General features: G+C 37.5%; 2 protein-coding genes and 1 long non-coding RNA gene across 8 annotated transcripts in view; all 3 read right to left on the bottom strand.

Moving 5' to 3' along the window:
• The window catches only part of LOC131537954 (G-protein coupled receptor 183-A-like), a 56,000-nt gene extending 33,182 nt beyond the window's left edge, over positions 1-22,818 (bottom strand). For both annotated transcript variants that reach the window (XM_058771690.1, XM_058771689.1), the window contains exon 1: positions 22,700-22,818. Coding sequence is in view for 1 of the 2 variants with exons in the window: in XM_058771689.1 (XP_058627672.1) it covers positions 22,700-22,716 (17 nt within the window). In the remaining variant the exon portion in view is untranslated. The remainder of the gene's footprint in view (positions 1-22,699) is intronic.
• Positions 1-23,222, bottom strand: part of LOC131537953 (G-protein coupled receptor 183-like) — a 41,076-nt gene extending 17,854 nt beyond the window's left edge. For 2 of the 5 annotated variants that reach the window (XM_058771686.1, XM_058771685.1), the window contains exon 1: positions 22,700-22,818. Coding sequence is in view for 2 of the 5 variants with exons in the window: in XM_058771685.1 (XP_058627668.1) it covers positions 22,700-22,716 (17 nt within the window). In the remaining 3 variants the exon portion in view is untranslated. Of the gene's footprint in view, positions 1-21,757; positions 21,779-22,699; positions 22,819-23,202 lie in introns of those variants that run through there. The other 3 variants (XM_058771684.1, XM_058771688.1, XM_058771687.1) reach the window with 3 other exon arrangements.
• A 1,648-nt stretch (positions 23,223-24,870) lies between these two features.
• Positions 24,871-26,809, bottom strand: LOC131537883 (uncharacterized). Its single transcript, XR_009270422.1, has 3 exons — positions 26,737-26,809; positions 25,795-26,427; positions 24,871-24,932 (listed from the first exon to the last, which is right to left on the bottom strand). It is a non-coding gene; the product is annotated as an uncharacterized LOC131537883 (long non-coding RNA).
• Between the last annotated feature and the right edge of the window lie 389 nt (positions 26,810-27,198).

Raw genomic sequence — 27,198 nt, 5'->3', positions numbered from 1 at the left:
CATCGCAAGTATTCACATACTGATTTGCGGATGTACAACATTCGTCCGCAACATTTTTGATGCAGGTGTGTGAATGTGTTTTGCACCATATTCACTGCAGCAATAGTAGCAAAACATGTGAGCGTACGAATTTCTTGATTTGTGATCCGTAGAATAGGATTTGAGTATCTGCAATGAAGGATTCGAGAAGGTGTAACAGTTGTGTTGTGTTTGTAGGAGAGAGAAAAAATCTACAAGTTTGCAACTTTTGTCTGTGGCTTCAAATTTACTGATACACGTGTGGCTATTCTCTACAACTACAAATTCCACTGTCACGGACGCTCAGTTGTTTTGCACCAAAAATACCTTAATACAACCAGCTTCAGCAGATTTTTGAGTTTTCTCAACTTGTTTTTGTATAAACTGAAAACAACAGTAAACTCAAAAATCAGCTGAAGCTGGTTGGCTTAAAGGGGTCATATAATGGTACATGCACTTTTACAAGTTGATTGTACTGAAATGTGTGTTAGCAGTGCCTGTACACAACCATCATAAAATGATAAAAATCCATCCAGTGTTTTTTTTTTAATCTCCTTATTTGTTTTACCCTGTCTCAAATCAAGCCGTTCGACCGTGTGACGTCACACGGTCGGACGCCCCTCCCACGATGGTTGATTGACAGCAGTGTTTCAACACAGACCCGCCCTTGCTCGTGAGCGAGCTGTCAATCATAGTCCGCGTCATTGTTGATATACGCTGGAGCTGTCTATGAGCAGAATGGCGTCTAGCGATTGTGGTGTTCTGTTCTCGGGTGCAATAATGAACACAGCAGTCATTTTGATGTTCCTAAGTCCGAACCGCTGAAGACACAGTGGCTGAGTTTCGCTTTTGAAGGGAATATTCCCCACGAGCAACGTCAATGTTTTCATGTTTGCGCGAATCATTTTTCACCAGACTGCTTTATAAATGAAGGTCAGTATAAAGCTGGTTTTGCTAAGAAGCTGCTCCTGAAAAAAGAATCGGTACCAACTATTCGTGTTCCTGCTGAACCTCCAGAAGAAGTGAGTGTAACGTTTAATTAACCTTTATATTAATCTTTGCAAATCGCTAGCACGCTTCACGATGTATGTGGCTAATGTTTACATTCAGGGTACATGCATGTTTTCTATTCTGACGTTCTCAATATAATTAATAATCCCACGTTTATAATGAACAAAACGTTACGGTTGCACAGTATCCTCAGAGACTCCGCTGCCATTCTTCAAAATATACCCTCAACTGTTGTCAAGGCAACACTCCACGTGTGTTGTGTCAAAACGCCCCACAGAACAGAGGCGGGCGAGCAAAGCTCATTAGCATTTAAAACACACGCACTAAAACGGTGTGCTGAACAGAGAGCTGTTTTTGACCAGGTAAAATGAGTGTTTTCTTACAATACTAATGAGAATTTTTAATTAAAGTATATTACAAACTTTCAATTTAGACCCTAAAGAATCATATTAGCTTGTACAAAAATGGCATTATATGACCCCTTTAAACTTTTAAGTTTTCTCAACTTTTTATTTATTTTTTTACAGTGAATGATTTATGCTTCCACACTGCTGGAGACCTGAGTTATTGATCACACTGATGTCCCATGAGCGATAAATGAGCTAATCATCAAACAATCACATTAGCAGACACATGGCGTGAGGGAATTAGGTGATTGAGAAAAACACTGATTGCTCTCTTAGCATATTTCAGACACTTGGTGAGATTTAGTGTGTGTAATATACAGTTTACACTTTTAACCTCTCTATTTGTTGTCCTTTATCTACAAGAAATAAATAGCACAATGCGGTACACCAGCTTCCAGATAACAATATTGTTTAGAGCTTTTCTTGTGATAAAATGTGTTATCAGTGGTGGGGAGACCACAAATGGAGTCTTTATCAGCTGAGTTCATCTGACAGCTGATATTCATGGTGCTGCCATCTACAAATGGTCAGTAAGTGAGAACAATAGACTGCAGGAAAATAAAGAAGGCTGCGTGTAGTGAGTCACAGTATTTTGTGCATACTTTCCAACTGATTTGTTGAGATACATAAGATTTTGCAATGAATGCAAATTAAGTTCAGTCAGGAACACAAACACAAACAAACACTTTAATTATCATCTGACAGAAAAATTAATACTAATCATCATCATACACATTCAAATATGTATAGCCTTACTAACAATATAAAGGCTCAGACCTTTTCTGCATAGTATGGCTTGCTTTGAGAACATTGGCTTCAATGCTAGCACAAGTCATTTCTCATAAGACATACATGCCCATGTAGGTCACCCATTTAATCAGGAAGCATTACGAATAACAAAACAATGTATCGGGCCCTATCACACACCCGGCGCAATGTGGTGCCAGGCGTAACGCAAGTGTCTTTTGCTAGTTTCAGCCCGACGCAGTTATCATTTTCACGTCCTGCGCCACGTTGTTTAAATAGCAAATGCATTTGCGCCAATTTGTTCACCCATGGGCATGCTGGTCTGAAAACGAAGTGTGTTCAGGCGCATTTTTGTTGCTATTTTAAGGCAACTGAAATAGAAAAACACAATTTTTTTGTTATTTAAAGAGCGCGTTAGTACCGTAATATACGCATATAGGCGGGTCCACAACGCACGGACACTCTGCTTATTACACACACAGGGACGTGCAGCTGCACACAAACATGCCAAATATTAAAAATTAAAAGATTACAGTGTAAAAGATTATTATTGTGTAGGCTACATGAATATAAAAATGTCTACATGTCATTATGGATAGTCATTGCATGTATCAGAATAAGTCTACCTATTTGCACACACGAGCAGCTCCATTTCCTCTCAGGAGACTCGTTCAGTCTTTGCGCTTGCAGATTCCACCGCGTGCGCAACTGGCTCTTAAATGGAATGGGAGATGAGACTCTGATTGGTTTATTGCACGTTATGCCCAAAACACACCCATTACTCACTAAGAGAATAGGGACAACCCTTTTAGATCATGCCCTGGTCGCGCCGACCATTTTTCCCATCGTTAAACTAGCGAAAGTGGATTCGGACACGCCCTAAGTACACCTGCACCGTGCGCTTTAGACCATGTGCTTAGATCATTAAAATAGGGCCCATAATTTTTAAATGCACAGAATATATAATGAGAATGTAAGATCAGAGCTAGTAATAAGTGTCATATTGCTTTTGCTGCCATTGTAAAAACTATTAATCACCTGAAGCTGTGCTGTGATTACAGTGCTTTTAATATGGGATTTTAAGCACTCTGATCCTCATTATGCCTATACTCTTTGCTCAAAGTAAAAATGACAGCAAATCAAGGCCTTGAGTGGCTTATGACTTCTATTAAATGGCATCAACAGCAAAAAGTCAAGTCAAAGTCTGCTTTATTGTCAATTCTGCCGCATGCACAGCACATACATACGAGAATTGAAATTGCGCTACTCTAAGACCGTTGGTGCATATACAGATAACACTAAACACTAACAGTAGTACAGATAAATACAAATTAAATATATATAAAATACAACTATTACAAATATACAAATAAGGACATGTAAAAAAAGATAAAGTAGCATTAAAAAGATAATAAATGATAATACAGAATACAAAAAGATAATTTAAATGTGTTGCTGTTTATTTTTCATCTTATCCAAACAGAATTTAGGGTTGAAAGCATTATTGATGCCATTGCACTATTGGTATAATAATCAACAAATTTAATTCAGTTATTCATATTTTGTCTAACGTTATTCACACATTATTCACAGTTTTGTTCTAACAAAATGTTTAAATAATAATGGAAATTAAGTCAGAACAGAAACACAAAACTCTATAAGATGATACTTTGTAACTACTGTAGGTAATGTATAAAATTTTTCATGCATTATTTCATAATTCATTCATAAGTGCAGTGCACTGTTCTTAAATTATAGATATATTAAACTGTTTAAACTAGTATGAAATGCACTGATAAACAGTTACCCATGATTTATTATGTATTAGTTTGCAATCCGTAATGAACCTTTAATGCTAAAAGTGTTGAACATCACTGTAAAAGCGATGAGAGCAGCTGGAACGGTCTTTCTCTCTGTGCTGCTGTATCTGCTGTAGGTCTGCTCTGACACAGGCTTTCAGAATAGCTGACTGCCTCTGCTGCTCAGAAACAGACACAGAAATGCCACTGGCCATGTCTAAACTCTCCCATTAAGGTCAAAAACCAAAAAGACTGAGCTGATGTATCAACACTGTCACTCTTGATATTATTTATGAATGATGAGAGCTGACAATACATTTTTCTCTAACTATTATCCCTGTTATAAGATGCCTGAAGACATTATTGTATTCTAATATTACAATCTTGAATGATTTTCACAATTTCTTATGACTTTTTAAACCTGAATGGCATGCAGTAGAAACAAGGACAAGGACAGGAACAAGACCAAATATGGACACAAGAGGCGGGAACACATGACACACACGACAGAGGACGTGACAGTACTCCCCCCTCCCGAAAGGCGCGACCCGCGCCATAACAGTTCCACCAGGGAGGGGGGGTGGGCACTCTGGAGGCCCCTTAGGACAGACATGGACAGGAACAGGAACACAGGACGGGGACCTCCAGAGCGGAACAGACAGAGGCCATGGCAGGGCTGGGAGCTCAGGCGGCGATGGCAGATGGTCCTTGCGGCCATGGCGGAGCAGGGAGCTCAGGCGGCCATGGCGGAGCAGGGAGCTCAGGCGGCCATGGCGGAGCAGGGTGCTCAGGCGGCCATGGCGGAGCAGGGAGCTCAGGCGGCCATGGCGGAGCAGGGAGCTCAGGCGGCCATGGCAGATGGTCTTCGTGGCCATGGACATTCTTCGGCCCGCCCACCCTACCCAGAGCTTCCCCCCCCCCTCCCTCCAGGGCTAAACGAACCGGACACTGGCCAAACACACTGGACAAGACAAGACAGAATAGCCCTCCTGGGCTAAACAGACAGGGACAGGACAGGGACAGGACAGCCCACAGGAACAGCTCGGAAGCTGAGGCTTCTTCTGGGCATGACAGGGCGTCAGGGGCCCTCACAAGGTCCCTCAGCAACCGCCTCCACTTCCACGACAGGGAGGCAAACGAGTCTCCATGGACCAAGACAAGACAAGGTAAGTTTCATTAAAATGTTCCTGTGGGCAAGACAATACGGCACTCCTGGCCGTCACGTGTGGACTTGCTCCACGGGGACCCGGGTCTGGATTGGAGTCAGCGGCGGCTGGCGGGCTTGAGTCAGCGGCCTTTCCGTGGGCTAGAGCGGGAAGGACGAGCGGCGACTTCCATGCCGCGGGACAGACAGACGGGAACAAAAATAAAAGACTTAAAAAACGGAAAACAAAACATGGTGAAGGGGCGCCGCTTACTGTATAGGTCTGGTCTTCTGTCACGGTGCACACAGCAGGGAGGAACGAGGAACACGCAGACGAGGATAAACTTCAAAATAATAGTCTTTAATGAGGACATCAGGACAGGGCAAGACAAGGCAAGGTCGACACAGACAGGAACACCGGGGAATAATGAGTAGACCAGACGAAATCTAACTAAACAGGCAGGAACTAAATACACATGACAATTACTGATAATTAGACGAAACACGGCTGGACAAGACTTAACTAATAATCACACTTAACAAGGACAGGAACAAGACCAAATATGGACACAAGAGGCGGGAACACATGACACACACGACAGAGGACGTGACAACATTATGAATACAAGTAATATCCTTATATCACCGATGCTAGACATGCTACAGTGCGCATGTAAGATGCCAGAATTCACTTAAAGTAAATAGAGACAGGTCATCTTGGGGAGAAGGGTGTCAGAATCATCTTGTATTTTATAATACATATTAAGTGATTTATTTGATTATTATTTTTTTAAAGAAGCATTTAAAGGACATTCTACAAAGCATCACAATTCCATGTTACATCCTCAAGGCTAAATGAACTGTTGTAACTATTTTTTTCTGTCACCCTAATGTTTATGATGTACATATATAGTGTAAACAGCTATAGCTTGCAGAGAAATGAAAATTATAATTTTAGAGCAAATGTATTGCGCTGAGCAAAACAGTATGTAGTGTGTACAGAGCACATATGTATATCAGTTTGCATGTCTATTGTTTAGTCAGCCATTATAAGATATTTTTATGTGTAGGCATATATTAAAATATTCAATAAAAGTCATCTGTCTATTATGTAACAGAAGGGAGAGCAGGACTGAATAGCTTAGTGTAACATTTTTGTTTTCAGGCCTCTGGTGTAATTTAATCATTTTACATGGCAATGGTTAATTTCCTCGGCTTCTAGGTAAAACATCTCATGTAAGACAGGAGAAGATTAATTGCATCTGAGCAGCATTTTTGCCTGCTCCCATGACCAGCTCAGCCTCAGGAGATGGAAGAAAAACAGTGTGAATGTGTGTACGTCTTAGGGTTGGCACGTAGGCCAATCATCTCATCAATTGCAATGATGGTGCCATGGCACGCACTGAACAACTCTACCATGGAAATTCTGAAATTGTTATTTTTCAATATTACTTTCTGCCTCTGTGAACTTAACATCTCAAAATTATGTTCTTCACAACATTCTCAATATTAAATATCTTATAATATTTAGCTGGCAGTTTAGAGATGTTGTTGTAAGTGAAAGAAAGGTTGGCTTGGATCATTGTAGCACTGTGCAATACACATCTCAGCAAAATTGGAGTTTCAGTTTTCCACATGAGTCTCCAAGTTGAAAACCTCTGCATGGTATTCTCTGGCTCTTTTTCAAGTAGGAAGTTGGAAATTCCAACTTTGAGTTGGAGGATCCTTTCTTTTGTAGCAGCAGCAGCTGCTTCTTTTACTTCATTTCCCCAAATTCTCTGGATAAATAAACTAAATTATCATTCAGAAACAAGAGTGCAATGTTTTTTAGAAGCATAAGGCTCTCATCTTGTTGTCTGAGACACCAAATAAATTCTCTAAATGCATGCGTGAAAGAGGGCAGTTGTATAAGAGGTACTGAATAAACATAACAGCTACGATCTCATGATTTAATTTTTCTTTTGAATGAGAATAGAATGAGTGTTTACGAATATTCACAAATTCATTTTAATTTTTTTAATCATGGGTCACGCTTTTTTTATTTATTTTTTATTTGTTTTTGCTGGTTTTACATGTGTAACGTGAGGACATATACGTCCAGTTGAAGGGACATTTTACTGTATGCATTACATTGCAAAAAAATGCTTACAGCACATTTAATTTCCAATTTCCGAAAGTGCTGAAGCATCAAAGACTTAAGGAAGTTGCTTGCTTTGAACGTCTGTTGACCCTGCTTTGAGCACAAGCACTGAGTGCATTTTGCTGAACAATTCTGACAAGTGAATTGACTCATGGTTTATTATGTGCTATTCTTATATCCATTATTGCTATGAAATGTCTCTGAATTTCAGGTTATTGTTCTGAATATAATGAGATGACATATTCAACAATTCCCTCTCTTTCCCAGTGAGATTACGGCTAGACTGCTATGCTTTTAAAACAGATTGTGAATTTCCTTTTAATAATGCTGTTCCGGAGCTCTTGAAATTAATTTAATATCCAAAAACATTCACAAGAATACATCTGAATGAACATCTAAATTATTTTACCCCTATTTTGTTGAATTTTGTCATCCGGAGGGCATTACAACACTCTGGCTCTCTGTGTTCACATCCACTAATGCTCATTTTGTCTCATGTAATCAAACATGAAGTGTTAACCATTTAGTTTCCAAAAGTCCTGCTTTATTCACCACTTCACTAGACACTAAGCATCTTTATTATAATTTTAACTTTTTCTCCCTCTCTCTCAGGGGCTGTCCAACATTAGAAAGCTGTCAGCTTTATTTATTTATTCACAACAAGTATCAACATAGGCTCATTGGAAAACCATGCCAGGAATAAAATTGAGTGTTTTCATGATCATTTTAGCTAAAAACCACAGTGAATTGTGGTTTCATCCTGGTGTTTCCTGACCATCCATCCAGGGCAGGGGTCCAAACCTGGGCCTGTACCATGATGGTGGCTGAACAAACTCAGGGTTACAGGATTAGTTTTGAGTTGACAAAACCAAACCAGTCCAATCCGGCTTTGTTGGTACCCTGAAGCTGATCATCAACTTTCTCTGTCAGCTCAGGCTTGATCCTGAGTTAATGGAGCGCGTGCACATGAAAGTGTGACATCAGTAATGAGCAGCCAATCACATGCCTTAAAACTATGATTCACTTCTAGTGAGAGAGTCAGTGCGAAGATTAAAAGATTGAACAATATGAAGAATTTAAACACATTTACACAGCATGATCATGAAACGATCTACCCATGAAAGAGGAAAACTTAAAGAAAACATCTTACCATATAAGTGCAAGTAAATGTTGTAAAGTTAGTTTATAGAGTTGATCATATTTATAGGTATAAAAACACTTAATCTAAGCTCATATGTAGTCATGTTTAAAGCTACTGATTCTAAAACTTATTTATATTGCATATTATCTATATGTTTACACTGATTTTAAATGAAAGCTTAATAATTACTATTAAACTAAACTGGCTTGTGTAATGGATTAAGGTTATAATAATTATATAAATAATATAAAATAATTATAAAAAATAATCTAAAAAAAAAAAAAAACGGGTGATTTTATATTTAAAAATGTTTACTATGTAGCGTCCTTTAATTTGGAGTAAGAGAAACTGGAGGAGTGGCTTTATTGTGTCAAAGATGTGTCACTTTGCTTGAAGCTGATTCGTCAAATTTCGGTTTGAGATCTCTAAACCAGAACATAACCTGCCCCGGAGCAGGTTAGCTGTGGAGCGTAAGTTACTATGGCGATGAACACTGCTAAAAGCCAAACCACTTTCATGGTACCTAATACCCAGAGTTGGCGCAAACTAAACTGAAACTTACCTGGTTAGCCAGCTAAACTGACTTCATGGTACAGGCCCGTTCCTGGAGGGCCACTGTCCTGCAGGGTTTAGCTCCAACCCTAATTAAACACACCTGAACCAGCTAATCAAGGGCTTCAGACTTACTAGAAACTTCCAGGCAAGTGTATTGAAGCTGGTTGGAGCTAAACTCTAAAAGACGTTGTCCCTCCAGGAACAGGTTTGGACACCCCTGATCCAGGGTGTTGCCCAACCTATGAGCTGAGACACTGGGATAGGTACCAACATCCCTGCAACCTTATATAGAATAAGCAGTTTGGAAGATGGATGGATCTTTGGATGGCTTTCTACTTATTTCAGCCAATCATAAATTCTCTGCTAATTAATTATTTTGCAAACTTTGGTTAACTGATTTTGAGTTTCTTGAGGGTAGAGTTGTGAAGAGAGAAGGTATGTCGTTAGCAAAATGACTCAAGTTGATGGCCATATGTAAACATAATACTAAGACCTGTTTTGGTACACACAAAATTTGACCTAGCTGGTGACAGAATCATAGAGGTTTCAATCGATTGTACTATAAATAAAGCTCTGTAAGGTACAACTTCTGGAGCATTGTTGAAAAAAACAGAGAATAAATAAAAACATTTCTAGTCCATTGTACATCCCTTAGAGTACAGTAAAATCAATACTAAGATGATCACTCAGCTGTGACCTGATGTCCTCAAGTGATTGTCCAAGAAGGAGACTATTGAGGCAAGACATCAAGAGACCAATGACATTTGTGGCTAGAACTAGAGAGACTGTTGACGGGGTAATTCACAGCTTTATGGAGGGTGGCAAAGAAACAGCCACTGTTAGAAAAAAATCTTGGCTACAGTTTGTGAGGAGGCATGTGGGAGACTCTGAAGCCAGATGGATTATTGTCTGATTAGACTAAAATTAAGGTGTTTCGGCCATCAGACTAAATGGGAAGTTTGCTGTAAGCCAAACACGGGACATTATCAAAAATGAAAAGTGAAAGCCTGGAAGAAAATTTGATGGAGTCTGCAAGACACCTGTGACTTGGGAGAAGATTTGTTTACCAGCAAGACCCCAAGGATTGCCAATAATCTTAGGGTGCTTTGACACTTTGTTTGATTGCTTAGTCCGAACTCAAATTTGATTGATCTCCCCTCCCCCTCCCCCACTAAACTGTGTTCACACGGTCATTTTTGGTTCCGAGCTATGGAACATCAGAGTTGCAGATGTTTAACCCAGTTGCTAGGTAATGGCTAGGCAGAAGATAGCAAAACGAATGGATGCTTGCTTCATTTTTCTACTTCATATTTTAGATTTATTTCCAAAGCACCAACACAGAATGGCGCATGCGTCCATTTGTTACAACTGTAATGTAAAGGGTCCAAAGAACGTGGGAATCAATTTTAGTAAACAGAAATGAGATGTTTGCTGCGTGTCAGTCACACTTATCAGGAAAGCAAGAGAGTAAACATGAATACGCAATTGGACCAATTTATACGGTACGTCATTAATAACGGCTCACTTCTGTGATTTAGTATGGTTGCGTTCACATCAGAAGTGAACTGTGCTGGTGTTTGCATGAACCGTACCCCAGACAACACTTTTTTGGCGGACTTAGGTACAATTTGCGGGTGCGCACAAGTTCAGAAACCAGCATTCACATTATCCAAGTGAACCAAACTCTGATGTCAAACAAACCAAAAATGCACACCAAAAATGCTAGTGTGAAGGCCCTCTTAATGTCCTGAAATCTAAGTTCAGATCTCAATTCAGAGGTGAATTTATGGGGGGTATGACTTAATGAATACATATGCAAATTTTCTTAAGACTTAGGACAATTTAAAATATACTATAATACTTTCATAAATCATTAAAGCTCCTCTATTGTGTCCAAGGATATTGTTTTATTCAATGTATTTCTGTACTTCACTGTATACATTTTAATTCAATTCAAAGGAGCCAGTTTCTAAATTCCTAATTTTTCTTAACCCTGAAAAGCACATTAATGTTGGACTGGATCTTTTTCTGTTCAGCAGGCATTGTCTAATTACATTTTTTATGTTGCCTGTATTGTCATTGAGACTACAGAATACACGAATAAGCATAATTTGTTGCATTATTTTAACCACAGATTCCTTAAGTAAATGAAATCAGAAACTGAGGTACACAGCTTCCTAAAATAGCACAAAGTTAGGAGGCTGAGTGTAGGTTTGAACACACATGGAGTCCTGTACTGCTGGTCAGTGCGAGTAATCTCAATCACAAGCAACACACTGATAGTTTAAAGTGACGCAAATAGCCCATGTGGAATTAACCTGTATGTTCATTCACAGCTCTCTTAGTGTATTTCTCTCTGCATAAACAAAAAAACAAAAACAAAAAAACAATTGTCAAATGACTTTCAGAAACTTTTAATGTTCAAACAAGTTTATTGTTGCACTTTCATTTAGATAATAGATAAGTGATAATGCACGGTTGCTTAATGCAAAAATCATTAAGTCGCACAATAAAAAAATATAATAGCTCTGGGATGTTTTTCAGTTTGCATAATTAAAGACTCGTTGCAAGTTAAGTTTCTGATGGATTTACATTTATTAATTATTAATCATTCGTTAGATGTTAAATAACTCTACAAAAGCAAGTGAAGAAAATATACACAATATATTAAAGTTAATTTAGAACACATTAGTAGTTATTTAATTGTAAGGAATTTCACGTTATTGGCTCTAATTCTAGTTGCGTAATGATTCCATTATTGATTATTTTGGTAATTTTGAGAATAAAAGATGATGTCTGGAATCATAATTCAAAAGGACAATAACAGTACCATTTTCTTCTCACATTTTAATTTATTTTGCATTCATCAGCTGTGCTGGGTTTGTTATGTTTCATAAACCTATTCATTAGATTTAGTTTATATGCCAGATGTATAACAAAAAATACTTCATTAGAAAAAGAATTAATACATTCCAGAAATGTTAATGGAATGAAACTATAAAAATAATATGCTTTGTTTTTCCTAAAATAACAATCATAGGCCTAATCCTAAACTGAGGCAAGTTTTAAAAAAAAAAATAAAATAAAGATTTATTAATATTTATTAGTAGTAGTAGCATTGAGTCTTAAGACCGCTCTAAACGTTAAACTAAACTTTTATTTTGACAGGTTGCCGTGAGCTGCTGTGTATCATGTGATATGATGGTAGTTTTCTCAAATTAAACTGTTAAATGCTAATGACATGACTCTCAGAGCAGCAGTGTGTTAGTATTAGGGCTGTGCGATATGACGATATATATCGGATGGACGAAATAAAGAACATCAAAAAACCTTCAAATTGGCTGTTATTAAGCCTCTCATTAAAAAACCACAACTTGACCCCAAAGATCTAGTTAATTACAGACCGATCTCAAATCTCCCTTTCCTGTCAAAGATACTAGAAAAGGTAGTATCCTCACAATTATATTCCTTCCTAGAGAAAATGATATCTGTGAGGAATTCCAGTCAGGATTTAGATCGTATCATAGTACTGAGACTGCTCTCATTAGAGTTACAAATGACCTGCTTCTATCATCTGATCGTGGTTGTATCTCTTTATTAGTTCTACTGGATCTTAGCGCTGCGTTCGACACTATCGACCACAACATTCTTTTGAATAGACTAGAAAACTTTGTTGGCATTAGTGGAAGCACCTTAGCATGGTTCAAATCATACTTATCTGACCGCCATCAGTTCGTAGCAGTGAATGAAGAGGTATCATATCAATCACAAGTGCAGTATGGAGTACCTCAAGGCTCAGTACTAGGGCCGTTTCTTTTCACGCTTTACATGTTACCCTTGGGCGATATTATCATGAGACATGGTGTTAGCTTTCACTGTTATGCTGATGATACTCGGCTCTATATTTCTTCGCGGCCCGGTGAAACACACCAAATTGAGAAACTAACGGAATGCATAGTCGATAAAAAAACTGGATGACGAGTAATTTTTCCTCATAAAGATTTAGGTCTTAAGAGAGAGAAATGGCTAAAGAGAAAAGCATATGTAACAGTATACTGGATCCGGACTTGGTCTTAAAAGGAAGCTGTCAATATTCGTTCTGTCTGCCATTCATATTAATCATAGCACATTGCTAGAAAATCTCTCACTGCTCTTGACTAAATCACTTTTGTAACTTTAATAAGAAGAAATAATAATACTAATATATATATATATATGTATGTATAGAATCTATACATAATACACGTGTTAATTATATCTATCATAGATAGATAGATATAATTAACACAGTGAAGACTAATTCACTGTGTTAGCCCGTTAGCTTGTCACTCGCGGTTCCATTTGCGTTTCTATTCGCGCCTATTATTATTTTATTTTTTTTTATTTATTTTTTTTTTCCTCTTTTTCACGAGCTCATCAAACAACAGTGGCAAGTTAAGGTGGTATCATTCATCAATCACGGTGAGTAATAGCTTCTTCTCCTGCTATTGTTGTTTGCACTGTTTGCCACATGTATAGTTTATCTGTCTCTGTCAGCAGCGAGGGATTCACATGTGAAAAATGCAGGGAAATAGTTAGGCTGACAGAGAAGGTTTTAGAACTAGAGACATGCATCCAAACTTTAGTTGAGGATAGTAAGAATGTGAGGGCTGTAGATACTGCTTTGGATGCGACTAGCTCAGGGAGTCCTGTACATTGTTCGGTTTCGGTTGAGCCCGTGCAGCAGGGCAACTGGGTGACAGTGAGGCGGCCTAGTCGCGGGTCAAAACACCACTCTTCCGTTCCGATCAAATCATCAAACAGGTTCTCCCCACTCGGTGACGCACCCACTGAGAAACCTGATGAAAGTGCTCTAGTTATTGGCGATTCTATTGTACGGAATGTGAAAATAGAGACACCAGCCACCATAGTCCATTGTTTACCAGGAGCCAGAGCGCCTGACATCTTGGCAAATTTAAAAGTGCTGACTAATGCTAAACGTAAATTCAGTAAGATTGTTATCCACGTCGGCGCTAATGATGTTCGACTTCGCCAGTCGGAGATCACTAAAAATAATGTTAAAGTGGTGTGTGAACTTGCAAGTACGATGTCAGACACTGTAATATGCTCTGGTCCGCTCCCTGCTTACCGGGGTGATGAGATTCATAGCAGACTGTCCTCACTCAATGGCTGGATGTCTAAGTGGTGCCCACAAAATAACATGGGCTTTATAGACAATTGGAAGAATTTTTGGGGCAGACCTGACCTGTTGAAAAGAGATGGTGTTCATCCCTCCTGGGGTGGTGCCGCTCTGCTCTCTAGAAATATGGCACATAGTCTTAGAGTTCGTACTTGACTAACTGGAGCCCAGGTCAGGAAGCAGACAGAGTGGCTAAACCGACTGTCTGCTAGCCGCCTCATGTCACAGAAGTCAGTTAACTCTCAGCACATAGAAACTTTTTCACCTAGATATCACTCTATAGAGACTGTGTCTGTTCCCCGAACTAGAAAATACAGAAAACATCCAAACCAAAGTAATAGTAACAATTTAATTGATGTTCAACAAATAAAAAACGATATAATACAGATAAACACATGATAAAGCTTGGCTTATTGAATATTAGATCCCTTTCTTCAAAAGCACTTTTTGTAAATGATATGTTCACTGACCATAAACTAGATGTGCTTTGTCTGACAGAAACCTGGCTAAAACAAGATGATTACATTACTTTAAACGAGTCTACACCCCAAGATTACTGTTACAAACATGAACCGCGTCCAAAAGGTAAAGGGGGAGGTGTTGCTGCAATTTATAGCAATATTTTCAGTATCTCTCAGAGGTTGGGTTTCAAGTATAATTCGTTCAAGTAATGGTGCTTCATATAACGTTATCCAAAGAAACAAGTGTTAATGATAAATCCCTGTGATGTTTGTACTGGCTACTGTATACAGGCCACCAGGGCACCATACAGACTTTATTAAAGAATTTTCTGATCTTCTATCGGAGTTAGTGCTGACTGCAGATAAAGTCCTAATCGTTGGTGATTTTAATATCCATGTTGATAATGAAAGAGATTCGTTGGGATCAGCATTTATAGACATTCTAAACTCAATTGGTGTTAAACAACACGTGTCAGGACCTACTCATTGTCGAAATCATACTCTAGATTTAATACTGTCACATGGAATTGATGTCAGTGGCATTGAAATTTTGCAGCAGAGCGATGATATCTCAGATCATTATCTAGTCTCCTGTATATTCCATATAGCTAAAGCTGTAAAGCCAACTCTTGTTACAAATATGGTAGAACCATTACCTCTACCACAAAAGACTGCTTTATAAATAATCTTCCTGACTTATCTCAGTTCCTCAGCATATCCAATAGCTCAGAACAACTTGATGATGTAACAGGAACTATGGACTCTCTCTTTTCTAGCACTTTAGATGCGGTTGCTTCTTTACGCTTAAGGAAGATTAAGGATAAGAGTCCAACACCGTGGTATAATGAGCACACCGCGCCCTAAAGAGAGCAGCCCGGAAAATGGAGCGCAGCTGGAGGAAAACTAAATTAGAGGTATTTCGTTTAGCTTGGCGGAAAGTACCCTATCCTACAGAAAAGCATTAAAACTGCTAGATCTGATTACTTTTGGTCTCTGCTAGAAGAAAACAAACATAACCCTCTGTATTTATTCAATACAGTGACTAAATTTAACGAAAAATCAAGCATCAACAGGTGTTGGCATTTCCCAAGAGCATAGCAGCAATGCCTTTATGAACTACTTCACTTCCAAGATCGATACTATCAGAGATAAAATTGTATCCTTGCAGCCGTCAGCTACAGTATCGCATCAGATAGCGCACTATAGATCCCTGAGGAACAATTCCATTCATTCTCTACTGTGGGAGAGGAAGAATTGTATAAACTTGTTAAATCATCTAAACCAACAACATGTATGTTAGACCCGATTCCATCTAAACTACTAAAAGCTGCTTCCAGAAGTCATAGATCCTCTTTTGGCTATTATTAATTCATCATTGTCATTAGGATATGTCCCCAAAACCTTCAAATTGGCTGTTATTAAGCCTCTCATTAAAAACCACAACTTGACCCCAAAGATCTAGTTAATTACAGACCGATCTCAAATCTCCTTTTCTGTCAAAGATACTAGAAAGGTAGTATCCTCACAATTATATTCCTTCCTAGAGAAAATGATATCTGTGAGGAATTCCAGTCAGGATTTAGATCGTATCATAGTACTGAGACTGCTCTCATTAGAGTTACAAATGACCTGCTTCTATCATCTGATCGTGGTTGTATCTCTTTATTAGTTCTACTGGATCTTAGCGCTGCGTTCGACACTATCGACCACAACATTCTTTTGAATAGACTAGAAAACTTTGTTGGCATTAGTGGAAGCACCTTAGCATGGTTCAAATCATACTTATCTGACCGCCATCAGTTCGTAGCAGTGAATGAAGAGGTATCATATCAATCACAAGTGCAGTATGGAGTACCTCAAGGCTCAGTACTAGGGCCGTTTCTTTTCACGCTTTACATGTTACCCTTGGGCGATATTATCATGAGACATGGTGTTAGCTTTCACTGTTATGCTGATGATACTCGGCTCTATATTTCTTCGCGGCCCGGTGAAACACACCAAATTGAGAAACTAACGGAATGCATAGTCGATAAAAAAAACTGGATGACGAGTAATTTTTTACTGATAAATTCTGAAAAAACAGAGGTGTTAATTATCGGACCTAAAAACCCCACATGTAATAACTTAGAACATTATCTAACACTTGATGGCTGCTCTGTCAATTCTTCTTCATCAGTCAGGAACCTAGGTGTGCTGTTTGATAGCAATCTTTCATTTGAAAGCCATGTTTCTAGCATCTGTAAAACTGCGTTTTTTCATCTCAAAAGCATATCTAAGTTGCAACCAATGCTCTCAACGTCAAATGCAGAAATGTTAATTCATGCGTTTATGACCTCAAGGTTAGACTATTGTAATGCTTTATTGGGTGGTTGTTCTGCACGCTTGATCAACAAACTACAGTTGGTCCAAAATGCAGCAGCTAGAGTCCTTACTAGAACCAGGAAATATGACCATATTAGCCCGGTTCTGTCAACACTGCACTGGCTCCCTATCAAACATCGGATAGATTTTTAAATCTTGTTAATTACTTATAAAGCCCTGAATGGTTTAGCTCCTCAATACTTGAGCGAGCTCTTATCACATTATAGTCCTCCATGTCCAATGCGTTCTCAAAACTCTGGCCGTTTGATAATACCTAGAATATCAAAATCGACTGCGGGTGGCAGATCCTATTCCTATTTAGCACCCAAACTCTGGAACAATCTACCTAACACTGTTCGGGAGGCAGACACACTCTGTCAGTTTAAATCTAGATTAAAGACCCATCTCTTTAGCCTGGCGTACACATAGCACACTAATACGCTTCTATTATTCAAATCCGTTAAAGGATTGTTAGGCTGCATTAATTAGATCAACCGTAACCGGGAACACTCCCCATAACACCCGATGTACTCGTTACATCGTAAGTAGAATGGCATCTACTAATATTTGTCTGTTTCTTTCCTATTCTGTTTCTCAGTCCATATCCGATCAGATGGTGGATCAGCACCAAGAGATGATGTCTACAGCCCTGATCGTCAGTGGAGACCAGGACACCCAGATGACCCCCAGAGACATATCCCCAGTGAAGACCTCGATTAAATACAATAAAACTAAAAATATAACAAAATAACTAAAAATACAATAAAATACCTAACTACATAATACTATTATTGTTAGAAATTGCAACAAAATAAAAAATAGAAATATAAACTTTTGAACTGCGGGTTTCGTCTGGTCAGAGGAGAACTGGCCCCCCCGACTGAGCCTGGTTTCTCCCAAGGTTTTTTTTCTCCATTCTGTCACAGAGGGAGTTTTGGTTCCTTGCCGCTGTCGCCTCTGGCTTGCTCAGTTGGGGACACTTAATTTCTAGCGATTATCGCTGATTTGATTGCACAGATACTATTTAAACTAAACTGAGCTAGACAATGACATCTCTGAATTCAATAATGAAATGCCTTTAACTGAAAATTGAGTGTTTAATCTTATCATTATACATTACTGACACTCTATCCTCCAATTTGATACTATTAAGTGCTTTGACACAATCTGTATTGTTAAAAGCGCTATATAAATAAAGGTGACTTGACTTGACTAATTAATTTACACAATGTATGTAGCGTTTCTTATTTATTGTAGTTTTTTGTCCTATTGCTTGCAATTAGTTTCTTATACTTATTTCATCACTGACTGTTTATTTATTTTCAGTGAGCTTGTTTTTTTTTTGTTTTTTTTTAAATATTTTTAGGCTTGTATTAGTTTGATATTGACATTGGTGACAAGGATTATGAAAATTCTATGGTATCAAAGATTTTAATATCATAAAAACCTTTTTGAAATATTTTTCTTTAAATAAATTACTATATCGTGATATATATCGTTATCGTGATATAAGATTTTGGTCATATCGCCCACCCCTAGTTAATATCATCATATAGTGAGACGGCAGAAGATGAAAACACCGCGAGCATTGTCTGCGCTTTAGTATGTGTGTTGTAAACAAAACAGTGCGTCGTGCCATCCGCCATTCATTCATTCATTCATTGTGGAAATCATTGTGCCTTATGCGTGATACCAAATGCTTCCACAGATTTATAGTATTACTATAGCATTTCACCTCAGCATTACGAATCACGCGTATGGCTTTGTTCTTGGTTCTCGGTTCTCATCAACAGTATCTCCGCCATGATAAGCACTAAATGAATGACAGGCTTTCTATTGTAACATCGCGCAAGGTAAATAAGGGTGACATCTAGTGGAGAAGACTAATGATAAGAATCACATTAATCAGATCTTGTTTTAAATGTGCTGAAATAAATACCGGAAAAGATCGATTCGCGGCTTTCGAGGATCCATATTGAATCAACATCATTAAAAAAAAAAAAAAGATTAATCGAAAAAATAATTTTTTTGCCCAGCCCCAGTTTTAGACGTACCTGTATATTTGGAAGAGGAAGGAGCTAAGTACTAAACACCGAGGCACCCAGTGGTTAGATGACCTGACTCTGACATGCTTTCTAGGAAACCTTGAAGGATTTGCCCATGACAGGCCCAGATTGGCAAAATAGGAGAACCAATTAAAATGTATTTCTTTTAATTGCGTGTCCAGGAACTCAGTGGAATATTCTGGTCTACTTTCTCAGGTTTGGCTCCAGTATATTGCATAAATGCAAAAAAGACTAATAGGCCATATGCCTAACAATAAATATTCGATAACGTGTGTCAACCAAAGTGTTTTTAGCCAGCTGAAAAATGTCAGGCGCTCTTCTGAAAACGGCCAGCTGGTGGCACTTGAGAATGCTTTGGTGACACAGCGTTTTTCCAGCTGAGGAATATCCACAGCAGTAATGTATTATTAGCATCTCATTTTGAAGAATATCACTGAATATAAAAATGCAGTAACCCAGCAATATTAACTTCTCTATTATTGTTCAATTGTTGTCCAAGTAGGATGATTGGACGGTGTAGTATTTGTCCCACCCCTCCTCCATTAATTGAACGGCTGGGTAAAAAGTGACAGTGACAAGCGCTGCGTTTTACCCAAAGCGAAACAGTTTAGCAACTCTCAGCTACAAAATTTTTTTAATAAAAACTGAGGAAACAAACTTGTAAAATATTATCATGGCAGTGCATCAAAATTCAGAGTCATCAGTTTACACCTAGTAGAGGGACATTTCTTTTGTACCAACTAACATTTTGAAAATACGAACGTTTTCATGAATTCGAAAGTTTACGTAAAAACAGCTTCACGAACGATTTACACAAAAATTCGTTCTGCTCGTGTTTCATGAATGAGGCCCATTATACCTTAGGTCAGCATTTTAATTTTATTTAAAGTGTTTAAGCATATTTACTTAGAAAACGTGTTCCTTGGGTTGTCTCCCTTGTTAGAAATCACATTCCCCCCTCGGTGGGCCCCCTCTATCACCGGCCTACTATTGTAGAATGATGTTTTTGCAAAAATAATCCTTTATTTTTCCACACATTTCTATGCTTGTGTGTATGACATTTGTGTGGCAACATGAATCATTACTCTTAAGTTCTAGTTTAAGTCACTAGCTACCAAACATTTTCTCAGGGGACCCAGCATCTATGGACAGTTTGGTTAATATTACTGTATCAAATTACATACCATTTCATTATTACTGGGACCTCTGTGGTTGTATTTCTTCAGCAAGACGTGTTTTAACAGAAGTGATTGCCATATGAATATCCTTGCGCACTTTCAATCTGTTGCGGGCTGAATGCCAAGAAAAGGGAGCATTTTCTTTTGATTGGAGTGGTATTCACACATGATGGTTTATTTTGCTTCACCAAAAAAAAAAAAAAAAAAAAAAAGAAATCTGGACAGTGTGCCATGGAATGGAACAGAACACAGGGACTCAAGAAATGTTTTTAAAAACATTTCAAAAGTATTTTTAACTTCACTTCACATTGCAACATTAAAAAAATGGGTGCAGGACACTGACAAAACAGCAAGACTGCAAAACCCAAATAGTAATGTTACCAATAGTAGTATCTCGCTACAATCCATCCCACTCCCTAAGGTCACAAATCTCTGGACTTTTGGTAGTACCTAGGATAGCAAAGTCCACTAAAGGAGGTAGAGCTTTTTCGCGTTTGACTCTCAAACTCTGGAATAGACTTCCTGATAACGTTCAGGGTTTGTTTGTTTGTTTATTTGACAAAAAAGTAGTGAATATACTCAATTCGTCAAGGATAACACAATAAAGTTTAAAATAAAACTTGTTTCCATTGTGGTCCTTGATGTAAAGCACAAACTCCACTCCCGGTAACAGGTACACTGGCACTGCATTATAAATACAAAAATTACAATAAAATTCCACATATACAAAAATTTACAAATCACAAATAACCACGTACGTAATACAAATTCATCAACAAAACACTCTACTTAAGAGCCAACTTTTAGCTTTTAAACCAAAACTAACCATAGTCGAAATACCCTTAATATCCAGAGGTAATTTATTCCACAAAAGTGCCCCAGAATATCTAAAAGACCAACGACATACATAGTTTTAAAACGACAATGTAATACCCATAAGACTTTGCCTAGTTTTATAACAATGTTGCTCATTTACCCTGGAAAAAAGTGCATTAAAATATAAAGGAGCTCTATTATTGACAATCTTATGTACCATTTTTAATTTAATATGTTCTAGTCCGCTTTCTATAGGTAACCAATCAAGACACTTAAAATGGGAAACCTCCACATGTGTAAAACAACTAAACCCTGAAACTAACCTTATCAATTTATTCTGAGATTTTTGTAACTTATCCAACCAACCACAAGTCAAATCAGACATCCAAGAAATACATGCATATTCAAAATGACATGACACTAAACATGATGCAAGTAATTTTATCATCTGTTTATCAAGAAAACTAACATGTCTGGCAAGAAATTTTGTTCTAGCATTAACCTTAACCAGGACTTTCATAGCCATGCTTACACCACTTAAATCATTGTCAAGGATACATCCAAGATAATTAACGGAAGTTCTATTTGATATTAAACAATCTCCCACTTTAACAGACAACTTCGAAACCTTATTCAATTTTTTTTTAGACCCAAATAAAATGGATTCCGTTTTACCTAAATGCAATATCAGTTTATTTCAGAGAGCCAGTCTCTTACCTTACAAAGCTCCTTACCTAAATTCACTTGTATCCTACCAACATCCTTGTCTGAAATTAATAAAGCAGAATCATCAGCATATAAAAACAAATTACAATCACAAACTGCTTGCATGTCATTTATGTATAAAAGAAACAAAAGAGGGCCTAAAACACTTCCCTGAGGGACTCCATTTGTAACCAAAGTTTCCTCAGAGAGAACCCCATCAATTTCTACCCTCTGAACTCTCCCGGTTAAATAAGATTTCAACCAGGCTATCACTTTACTTGAAAAACCCATGACACTTGACTTGTCTAAAAGTATTGAATGATTTACTGTGTCAAATTCAAATTCAGGTTCAGACACACTCTCTCTGTTTAAATCTAGATTAAAGACATCTCTTTAGCCAAGCATTCACATAATGCATAATCTTGTACGGCAGTTATATCTGATCAAATGCACATTATTATTCTTTAGCTTGGGTTGAACAAATATTTTTTGCTTGGTTGGAACAGCAGCTACGCTAATTATGTCTCTGTTTGTTTCTCTGTTTCTGCCACGGAAAATTACACAAGCTTCAGTCTGGATCCAACCCTTAAAAGATCTGAGATGACCGAACACATGAGAAGAGATGATGCCAACCCCTCAGAGGACCTCAGATGAAGCCAACCCTGAAAAAACACATAGAACTACCAAATTTTGCTATAGGTTTGACTGCAACATATAATCATTGCTGTTAATAGTGTTCATCATCTGATTTGTTTGATTACGTCATTACCTGATTTTTACTGAACATTTCTGCCATACATACATCAACTAGACATAGTCACCACTGATAAGCTACTAATAAATATACTGTAGAAACTTAAATTCCTGTAAAGCTGCTTTGCAACAATTTGTATTGTGAAGAGCTCTATACAAATAAACTTGAACTGAATTGAATAGTATACTATACTGTACAGTTTATCTTATATACGTACCGGTCTTCATGCAACATCGCAAATGAAATGACCCACTGATTCCAGGATCTTTGGCATGCCACATCTGCAGTTTTTTAAACAGAGGACAGGCACGTCCTCAGAGAAGTGGTCTTCTGGCTGAGGGTGTAACGTTATGAGAGGATATTAATCAAGTCTTGCACCACAATGATAGTAACTTCAACTGGATCAAATGCCTGGGTCACAAAATATGACTATAAAACATACATTTTGATATAAAACCGAAATCTACCCATTCAATACACATCATGCTGTATTTATAAAAGAAATTAACCAGATTTAAATGTATAAAACATTGGCGCGTAGGCGGCAACATCAAACGAACATGTTCATTAATAAAACTAGGAGGAATATCCCTTATCCACAGAAAAGCATATACTATAACTAAAAGTTAAGTATAAATTAATAACACTTCTGTAATCGGTATTAACTCAAATTTACACTTATTAGTAACACATTTCTACTCAGAGAGCTGCAAAACTTACCTTCCTCTTTTCAGTCACAGGCCTTTCTGAGAAAACAGGACCCGATTGGATGATTGGATGATTAGGAGTAACGTCACTCAGGGAAAACTTAAATTACTGCTTAAAAGCAAAAAATATTTTTTTCTCCGTTTCACTTACATAAACATACAAGGCGCAGAATAAAGGGGAACAAAAATAATAAAATATAAATTAAATTAATTATTTCAAACAATATCTACAACTGAAGATTTCAGATGCTAAAGCCTCTAAGTGCCGTTTGAAATTTTCTTCTAAAATTAACATTTTATCAGGCTCCATATGTTTATGTTAAGTTATTTCACTTAAATGGCGATGAAAAGAACCTATCCATTGCCATGAAAGTGAAATTACTGAACCTACCACATAGGAGCCTGAGAAAAATGCTCATTTTAGAAGAAAATGTCAAACGGCACTTAGAGGCTTTTGCATCTGAACCCTTCAATTGTATCAACTCAAGAATGAAACAAACAAACAAAAAAGTTTACTGGACTGATATAAAACTTGCAACATTAATTGTATTATTAAATACATGCACGCACACACACACACACACACGGATTGCATGTGAAGACAGTTTGATTGGTAGGCCTGCACATTTTCATACTGAGTTTGTGGTTGTATGAGTGTGATTGTTTGCTTGTGTATGTGCATATATTTTTGCCAGTGCACATCTCTGGACCAAAATGCCTTTTGAATGGGTTTGGGAAAAAAAAAGAGAGAGATGGAGTCATAGAGCGTGAATATTAGGTCTTTCCCTCAGGCTCAGAGCCTGAGTGCTCTGCTTGCCTGAAACTTTTGATTCATTACCCCTCACAACAAGGCTGTCACAGTCAGACTCTAATTCTGATCTGGAATATTACGAGCGCTCAGCAAGCACAGATGAATAAGTCACCGCCTTCAGTCTCGCTTTCCAGCTGTTCAGATTTGCTGCTCAGTCAGAGACAGAGCTGTCACTCATTATGATGTTCATTAACAGAACGCAAACAACAGATCTTACAATTAGGACAGTTTGGTTAATATTACTGTATCAAATTACATACCATTTCATTATTACTGGGACCTCTGTGGTTGTATTTCTTCAGCAAGACGTGTTTTAACAGAAGTGATTGCCATATGAATATCCTTGCGCACTTTCAATCTGTTGCGGGCTGAATGCCAAGAAAAGGGAGCATTTTCTTTTGATTGGAGTGGTATTCACACATGATGGTTTATTTTGCTTCACCAAAAAAAAAAAAAAAAAAAAGAAATCTGGACAGTGTGCCATGGAATGGAACAGAACACAGGGACTCAAGAAATGTTTTTAAAAACATTTCAAAAGTATTTTAACTTCACTTCACATTGCAACATTAAAAAAATGGGTGCAGGACACTGACAAAACAGCAAGACTGCAAAACCCAAATAGTAATGTTACCAATAGTAGTATCTCGCTACAATCCATCCCACTCCCTAAGGTCACAAATCTCTGGACTTTTGGTAGTACCTAGGATAGCAAAGTCCACTAAAGGAGGTAGAGCTTTTTCGCTTTGACTCTCAAACTCTGGAATAGACTTCCTGATAACGTTCAGGGTTTGTTTGTTTGTTTATTTGACAAAAAGTAGTGAATATACTCAATTCGTCAAGGATAACACAATAAAGTTTAAAATAAAACTTGTTTCCATTGTGGTCCTTGATGTAAAGCACAAACTCCACTCCCGGTAACAGGTACACTGGCACTGCATTATAAATACAAAAATTACAATAAAATTCCACATATACAAAAATTTACAAATCACAAATAACCACGTACGTAATACAAATTCATCAACAAAACACTCTACTTAAGAGCCAACTTTTAGCTTTTAAACCAAAACTAACCATAGTCGAAATACCCTTAATATCCAGAGGTAATTTATTCCACAAAAGTGCCCCAGAATATCTAAAAGACCAACGACATACATAGTTTTAAAACGACAATGTAATACCCATAAGACTTTGCCTAGTTTTATAACAATGTTGCTCATTTACCCTGGAAAAAAGTGCATTAAAATATAAAGGAGCTCTATTATTGACAATCTTATGTACCATTTTTAATTTAATATGTTCTAGTCCGCTTTCTATAGGTAACCAATCAAGACACTTAAAATGGGAAACCTCCACATGTGTAAAACAACTAAACCCTGAAACTAACCTTATCAATTTATTCTGAGATTTTTGTAACTTATCCAACCAACCACAAGTCAAATCAGACATCCAAGAAATACATGCATATTCAAAATGACATGACACTAAACATGATGCAAGTAATTTTATCATCTGTTTATCAAGAAAACTAACATGTCTGGCAAGAAATTTTGTTCTAGCATTAACCTTAACCAGGACTTTCATAGCCATGCTTACACCACTTAAATCATTGTCAAGGATACATCCAAGATAATTAACGGAAGTTCTATTTGATATTAAACAATCTCCCACTTTAACAGACAACTTGAAACCTTATTCAATTTTTTAGACCCAAATAAAATGGATTCCGTTTTACCTAAATGCAATATCAGTTTATTTCAGAGAGCCAGTCTCTTACCTTACAAAGCTCCTTACCTAAATTCACTTGTATCCTACCAACATCCTTGTCTGAAATTAATAAAGCAGAATCATCAGCATATAAAAACAAATTACAATCACAAACTGCTTGCATGTCATTTATGTATAAAAGAAACAAAAGAGGGCCTAAAACACTTCCCTGAGGGACTCCATTTGTAACCAAAGTTTCCTCAGAGAGAACCCCATCAATTTCTACCCTCTGAACTCTCCCGGTTAAATAAGATTTCAACCAGGCTATCACTTTACTTGAAAAACCCATGACACTTGACTTGTCTAAAAGTATTGAATGATTTACTGTGTCAAATTCAAATTCAGGTTCAGACACACTCTCTCTGTTTAAATCTAGATTAAAGACATCTCTTTAGCCAAGCATTCACATAATGCATAATCTTGTACGGCAGTTATATCTGATCAAATGCACATTATTATTCTTTAGCTTGGGTTGAACAAATATTTTTTGCTTGGTTGGAACAGCAGCTACGCTAATTATGTCTCTGTTTGTTTCTCTGTTTCTGCCACGGAAAATTACACAAGCTTCAGTCTGGATCCAACCCTTAAAAGATCTGAGATGACCGAACACATGAGAAGAGATGATGCCAACCCCTCAGAGGACCTCAGATGAAGCCAACCCTGAAAAAACACATAGAACTACCAAATTTTGCTATAGGTTTGACTGCAACATATAATCATTGCTGTTAATAGTGTTCATCATCTGATTTGTTTGATTACGTCATTACCTGATTTTTACTGAACATTTCTGCCATACATACATCAACTAGACATAGTCACCACTGATAAGCTACTAATAAATATACTGTAGAAACTTAAATTCCTGTAAAGCTGCTTTGCAACAATTTGTATTGTGAAGAGCTCTATACAAATAAACTTGAACTGAATTGAATAGTATACTATACTGTACAGTTTATCTTATATACGTACCGGTCTTCATGCAACATCGCAAATGAAATGACCCACTGATTCCAGGATCTTTGGCATGCCACATCTGCAGTTTTTAAACAGAGGACAGGCACGTCCTCAGAGAAGTGGTCTTCTGGCTGAGGGTGTAACGTTATGAGAGGATATTAATCAAGTCTTGCACCACAATGATAGTAACTTCAACTGGATCAAATGCCTGGGTCACAAAATATGACTATAAAACATACATTTTGATATAAAACCGAAATCTACCCATTCAATACACATCATGCTGTATTTATAAAAGAAATTAACCAGATTTAAATGTATAAAACATTGGCGCGTGGCGGCAACATCAAACGAACATGTTCATTAATAAAACTAGGAGGAATATCCCTTATCCACAGAAAAGCATATACTATAACTAAAAGTTAAGTATAAATTAATAACACTTCTGTAATCGGTATTAACTCAAATTTACACTTA

The sequence above is a fragment of the Onychostoma macrolepis genome, chromosome 03, assembly GCF_012432095.1.
Source record: "Onychostoma macrolepis isolate SWU-2019 chromosome 03, ASM1243209v1, whole genome shotgun sequence".
In the NCBI taxonomy this organism is placed as follows: domain Eukaryota; kingdom Metazoa; phylum Chordata; class Actinopteri; order Cypriniformes; family Cyprinidae; genus Onychostoma; species Onychostoma macrolepis.
The sequence above is the reverse complement of the archived record's forward strand: the minus strand, read 5'-3'. Positions and strand labels throughout refer to the sequence as shown.